At 37.6% G+C, this 7,500-nt stretch overlaps 1 protein-coding gene across 2 annotated transcripts in view; it reads right to left on the reverse strand.

The window, feature by feature from the left end:
- Positions 1-7,500, reverse strand: part of LOC106873558 (uncharacterized) — an 80,612-nt gene that overhangs the window by 15,848 nt on the left and 57,264 nt on the right. The window contains exon 1 of one of the 2 annotated variants that reach the window (XM_089351920.1): positions 6,327-6,451. The exons of the other annotated variant lie outside the window; for it this stretch is intronic. Within the exon in view, the coding sequence (XP_089208046.1) occupies positions 6,327-6,374 (48 nt within the window). The 5' untranslated portion in view covers positions 6,375-6,451. Of the gene's footprint in view, positions 1-6,326; positions 6,452-7,500 lie in introns of those variants that run through there. 2 annotated transcript variants of the gene reach the window in all.

Here is a 7,500-nt window from a genome sequence, read left to right on the forward strand (position 1 = left end):
TCTTCGTTAATTTTTATACAGTTCTACTTAATAACAACAAATCCCAGCATTATATTAAGTTAAACAGTTAGTTAAAGTGAATATTATAGATCCCAATTCAAATATATCCACACCTCCAGCTTGTATACTTAAGACAACTGCCAACGAATTTGACTCAAAGGACTTCAGCCATTACTTGCGACGAAAGCTCAGTCGGAGTTAATAAATTGTCAGTTGAGCATTGGGCTCGATCTAATCGCCTAAAGCCTTCACACGAAGCAACTGGCCTTGTACCAAAATTTGAAATCAATATAATTGTATTATGTCATTATTTAGTTATTTTATATCTAATGATTTGTTCTCATTTAATTGGTTTTATATTTACACGTACCTCTAATCAAATACTACTTTTCACTTTTCATTATAAAAATACTTTTAATGTTATTCGATTTCATTCTTTAAATTTTGTTCGCAGTTTGGAAACGTGAAACTGATAGAGTCGATATTAGCCGAACCAAGCCCATGGTAGAAGAAACATGTCCAAGATTCTGAGTAGTTAGGATCTAACCCCTATCACATGGTTGCGAAGCTAAGTTATCCACACATTCAAGTCAACCGCTCCGCCACTCATCCGCACATACTCTCATGTCTACGCATAAACGTTCACGGCTGCACACACATTCCTTCCCCGCCTCTCTCTCTCTCTCTCTCTCTCTCTTCCCTTTCTCTTTCTTTCTTTCTCTCTCTCTCTCTCTCTCTTCCCTTTCTCTTTCTTTCTTTCTCTCTCTCTCTCTCTCTCTCTTCCCTTTCTCTTTCTTTCTTTCTCTCTCTCTCTCTCTCTCTTTTCCTCTCCCCTTTCTCTTTCTTTCTCTCTCTCTCTCTCTCTCTCTCTTTCATTCTCGCTCGCTCGCTCGTCCTCTCGATGTATACATGACTGTCTGCCTATAAATATGCACGCAGGCATGTGCGAACCTCGTCGTCTGTTCGCTGCAACATTTCCTAAATGATAGACCATTTAATATTACCAAAGCGCACCACCCCTCACCTCATCTCTCACTGGAATTCAGACGACAAACGGCACATGCAACTCGAATATAAAATTTGATGCTGATGCAGGGCAAAGTTTTACGTATTTTTCGCTACAGATTTTAGTCAAAGCAAATTGACAAATATAAATGCAACTGAAAGTATCTCAATCTTCTTTCTGTTTTCATTTAGCTCAATCTACGTCATGATCTGTGTGTCCGTTTGTCTAATATCTATCTATCTATTTATCTATCTATCTATCTATCTATCTATCTATCTATCTATCTATCTATCTGTCTGTCTGTCTGTCTGTCTGTCTGTCTGTATGCCTATTTGTCTGTCTGCCTGCATCTCTCTCTCTCTCTCTCTCTCTCTCTCTCTCTCTCTCTCTCTTTATCTACATATTTATCTATCTGTCTGTCTGTCTTACTCATCTCTCTGTCTGTCTGTCTCGCTGCCTGTCCATCACTCATTGTATCTGCATATCTATCGTATAATCTATCGACCTCTATACGCCTGCCTGACTGTTTATCTATCGATCAACCATCTCTCTCTATCTACCTTTCTATCAATGTATAGAATTATCTACACAGCTATTTATGTATGTATGTATGTATGTGTGTATATATATATAATACATGTATACATATACACACACACACACATATATATATATATATATATATATATATATATATATATATATATATATATATATATATATATATATATATATATATATATATATATATATATATATATTTATTGCCCACAAGGGGCTAAACATAGAGGGGACAAACAAGGACAGAAAAAGGGATTAAGTCGATTACATCGACCCCCAGTGCGTAACTGGTACTTAATTTATCGACCCCGAAAGGATGAAAGGCAAAGTCGACCTCGGCGGAATTTGAACTCAGAACGTAACGGCAGACGAAATACCGCTAAGCATTTCGCCCGGAGTGCTAACGTTTCTGCCAGCTCACCGCATATACATGCATATACACACACACGCATACACACACGTATATATACACACACATATATATACATATACATATATATACGTACATATATATACATATATATATACATACATACATACATACATACATACATATATATATATATATATATATATATATATATATATATATATATATATATATATATATATATATATATATATATATATATATATATATATATATATATATATACATACATATATATATATTCATACATATACCTATATATATAATGCCTGCCTATTTCCATATCCATCTATGTCTATGTCTCTGTTTGTCTGTCTGTCCGTCTGTCTATCTATCTGTCTATTTATCTATCCGTCTGTCTATTTGTCTTTCTGGCTATCCATATATTTATCAGTCTATCTCTCTCACTTTATGTTGTCTGCGTCTGCGTTTGTCTTCTGAAAATTAATAATGTTGTCAAGGTTATACATAGCAGTTATTTTGTCACCAAAGTAGAACTCTTGTAATACGATATCTACTGATAGTTTATCTTTAAGAAAAGAAAAACACTGAGGTTAAGTGCTCAGAGACGCTATCCGCTTGACAAAACAACAGTTAAGTTAGCCTTAACATATTTATTGTGGTGAGCACTAGAAACTTAAGAGAATACATCATTAGCTCAATAATCTTTACTTCAATAGATATAGTAGAGCGGTTCCTAAGCGATGCATTGCAAGAGGTATTTAGTCTCGCTACAGGTTTTCAAAAATACAATGAAAAGCTTTAGAAAATACATGTTCATACTTAGAGTGTTTGAAAAACTTGCCGTACATGTTTTATTGTTCTTTTATCAGGCGATGAAAGTACTTACTATAATTCTTTTCAGAGCATCTGAAATTGTTTCATATGTGTCATTTATGTTTTCGTCCTCGCGTATTTTCAGGTATCTGAAAACAGGGGACTTGATCCGAAAGCCCGCAACAGAATGGATCTTGTCTCAAAGGCAATCAAGATGTCAGCTGGCGGTGTTAAGCCGGCCGACAGTTTAAGTTTACCACCCGACTTTGTCATGGCGATATTTCAATGCAGCTCACAAAGAGCCGGAAAAATACCGCATGGCTGCCAGCCCTTTATTCTGACAATTCTGTTAATCCGCTTTCCTGGATTAGTACAGATATAATTATATAAGTAGCTTTTATTGTTGACGCTTGCTCCAAGATCAGCGCTCACTGATCAGATTGACGATTAGTTACCCTTGGTGTGACCATCCTGGAGTGGCTAAGTGGTAAATAGCTTGCTTACCAACCACATGGTTCCGGTTTCAGTCTCACTGCATGTCACCTTGGGCAAGTGTCTTCTGCTATGGCCTCGGGCTGACTGAAGCCTTGTGAGTGGATCATGTAGACGAAAACTGAAAGAAGCCCGATGTTGGTGTGTTTACATCCCCGTAACTTAGCGGTTCGGCAATAGAAACCGGTAGAATAAGTACTAGATTTACAAAGAATAAGTCCTGGGGTCGATTTGTTCGACTAAAGGTGGTGTTCCAAAATGGCCGCAGTCAAATGACTGAAACAAGTAAATGAATAACTACTCCCTAGTTATAAGGGTTTCAAATTTTAGCACAAGACCAGCAATTTCCGGGTGGGGGGGTTAGTCAATTACATCGACCCCAGTGCTCGACTGGTGCTTACTTTTATCGGCCCCGAAAAGATGAAAGGTAAAGTCGACCTCAGCGGAACTTGAATCTAGAATGTAAAAACGGACGAAATACTGCTAAACATTTCGCCCAGTGTGCTAACAATTCCGCCAGCTCACCGCCTTAAACTGGCTTGTTATATTAACAGCATATTTGGCTCATTATATTAACATCATATTTGCATCTTAGCACGAGCCCATTCCACAGACGTAAGTCATTTATAAAAGATGTGTAAACACTTCCCAGGGCTCCCCTGTTATATTTTCAGTCTCGTGTAGCAACGAAGGTCATCTCCGTCTGGTAAGATTGATTAGGTTGTCTGCAGAGAAAATATACGTAGCATGGGAAGCATGGTGGAATAGGGGCTCGTTCCCCTTATTTGCAGCAGAGTTTAACTTCTCTGAAAGTACCTAAGGATCGGACAATAATGTTAAACAGGTCGGCGGGTTGTAACTATCAATAAAAATATGCTTATCTTCTATCTTTTATTTCCTTATTCTTTCAATGAGTGGACTGTGTCCATGCTGGGGCACCGCATTGAAGGGTTTAGTGGAGCTGATCGGCTCCAGTACTTATTTTTTTGAAGTCTGGTACTTATTCTATCGACATCTTTCTAGATGAACCGCTAAGTTATAGAAACGTAAACAAACTATCACCGGTTGTCAGGTGATGGTAGTGGACAAGCACAAACGCAAAATACATACACACGCGTACAGAAAAAAAACATACATACATTTACACATACACACACACATACATGCATATATACATACAGACATTCGTACATACATAAAAACATAAACACACACGCACTTGAGCACACACATAATATCAAATTAGGGGCTCCTTCATAGAGTAACTGGTGCATTTATTGAGTATATAAACAGTTTGGCTGCTTGTTTCTCTAGAGCTTGTCAAAATGATGTGGACGCCTCCGATGAGAAGCCAATGAAGTTCGAAAATTGATTAAGGACGTTCATCATTTTCTCAGTCTGCGGAGAAATGGCTAAAATTTGCCCTGTTTATAATTATACCACATGTTACGTATATATATATATATATATATATATATATATATATATATATATATGTATATATATATATATATATATATATGTGTGTGTGTGTGTGTGTGTATACACGACTGGCTTCCACACAGTTTTCGTCTACCAAAATTTAGAAAAAATTGGTACATTCGGGGCTATAGTAGAGGACACCGACCCAAGATGCCTCACAATGGGACAGAAGCCGAAACCACGTCTTTGAAAAGTGAGCATCTTAACCACACAGCCATGTTTGTATATCTATGTGTGTATGTGTGTACGCGCGCGTATGTATCAATGTATATATGCATGTGTTTGTGAATTCATATATGCATCTGTGTGTGTGCATTTGTGTGCGTGTGTATGCATAGGCATCAATTCTTCAGTGTTATCATATGTAGATGTGGATGAGTAGGTCTTTTGTGTATATATATGTTCGAGTGTCTCAGTCTTTCCTTGTGTTTATGCACCTGTATGACAGTGGTAGGCCCGAACGTGTGCGTTATGCGTATGTGTGCGTATATGTTATGTGTTTGTGTATGTGGTGCCCGTTCTGTGTTATGTGTTTGTATGTGTGTGGTGCTCGTTCTGTGTGTGTGCGTGCGCGCGCGCGCGTTGCATGCGTATATCATTGTGTTTAAGTCTGTGTCCGAGTGTATATGTTGTGCGATGTGAGTGAGTGTGAGCGTCTCTTATCGTGTCATATCGGCTGCTAGGATTGCAATCGTGCCACTAAACGTCATCGCTTTGATGATGGTCTTGGCAGTAATTAAACTGAGGTTAAGTCATAGAATAACGACGATGATGATGATGATGATGATGATGATGATGATGATGATGAAGTGTTTGGCATCGTGGTAAAAAGACGTCATGCATTTTCGTGGAAGCGATCGTTGTTTCTAGCCGAATACGATGGCATTAGCTATCAATAGTTGCATTCGTGGTGGAGTAGATGATGATGAAGATGATGACGGACGATGAGATTGTTGTTTTTGATGTTACTACTCGTGGTTTTAATGATAATTTCTAATTAAGGCACAAGGCCAGCAATTTTGGTGGAGGCAAAGCGTTATTATTCTATTAACAAAATTACCATCTGCACTTCAGCGGTAATTTCTTTTATTAACTCCGAGAGGATGAAAAAAGTCAAGAGAACCTCGGCAGTATTTGAACTCAGAACGTCAATAGCGACAACAAATACCACAAAGCCTTTTTCTACGCTGCTCTAAAGATTCGACCACTCCACCGCCTTTGCAATTTGTAATTTAAGTACAATGCTAGATGTTCACCTGAGAGACAGGTGAATCAATGAAATTGATCCCTGTGTGTACCTGGTATTTTATTTACCGACTCCGGAAAGGTAACAGGAAAAGATGAGCTCGCGGTTTTTTTTTGTGCACGAAATTAAAAAAAAACAGAAAAAGCATTGCAATGCAGTTTGTCTGACATGCCAACGATTCTGGCAGGTACAAGAACACACGTTATGAGGAAAGGTGTTAGTTCACATTACTCCGTTAGGAGTATAGGGCCGCGACTACTTCATGCCAGTGGATGCGACAGACGAACGAATCGAATGACCACCATAGAGAAAGCCTCAACTTAGTCACTCACCTTTCTAAAACAGCTGTCAAATGTCCTCCAAATTACACCTACTATCATATATATATTGTATATATATGTTTAGTGAACATATTAGATTTGTAGTTATCAAACTTCTTATATAATTCAGCACCACCATTTTACCGAATTGCGTTTTATAAACTCCTCCTTTACATGTTTTGCTAAAGTAGAAAGAAAGAAAGAAAGAAAGAAAAAAGGAAAGAAAGAAACAAAGAAAGAAAAGAGCAGTATTTTTAAGCAGATAGAACCTATTTTTGCTCAGCGGTTTATTATACATTTCTTATATTATCTCTTCCAGTATGTGCCTGCTTTTAGATATTTACGCAGACTATGTTAAATTTATATGGAACTTGAAGGAGGGCGATGATTTATATACAAAATTATATTGAATCTTATTGCATCATCATCATCGTCATCAGCAACATCATCATCATCATCAGCAGCAGCAGCAGCCATGTTTCTACTGACTGAAAAAACCCATCTACCATTCATATTTTAATCGCAACAAAAAATTATTGAAAATGTATTTAAATGTGTTTAAATAAGTATTGTGCTTGATTTAAATACTTTTAATTCTAACAAAGATCACGATTCACTCTAAACACCTAGCACCTTTCTGAAATTTACTGCTCCTTTGTCGGCTCACAACGCCCCCCCCCCCCAAGGTGCCGCTACCGTCTTGATAGTGAACCTCTGCATACCCTTAAAAATATGAGACAGACACGGCTGGAATGCCTTTTACAATAAGCCTGTACGATCGTGGTTGACCTGAAGCTAAATAAATATCAACAGTAACTCTGTTGTACCTCTTTTTTCCATCCGCTGTATTCAACCACGAAGACGTTTGGTGTCTTCATTGTTAATCCAGTTTGTTTGTTTGCTTGGCTGTTTGAAAGACTTACTCTGGTATTTCCGAAATTATTGAAGCTAGGACGTCCAGAATCGTTTAGTAACGTCGCAGTGATACGAAACAATCTCTTTTGATAAAAATATAAGACGCCTATTTTGTATTATTCATTTTATTCTGCTTTTATACTCACTAAAATGGACGTTCAATACACAGTCCAGCCCTATTCAACGACATCTCTCAAACATTGTGTAATACGTGAAAGAAGTCAGTGACACGAAAGCAGATCGTTTCAGAAATACGTTTGCAGACACATAG

The sequence above is a fragment of the Octopus bimaculoides genome, chromosome 5, assembly GCF_046866305.1.
Source record: "Octopus bimaculoides isolate indiv1 chromosome 5, ASM4686630v1, whole genome shotgun sequence".
NCBI classification, from domain to species: domain Eukaryota; kingdom Metazoa; phylum Mollusca; class Cephalopoda; order Octopoda; family Octopodidae; genus Octopus; species Octopus bimaculoides.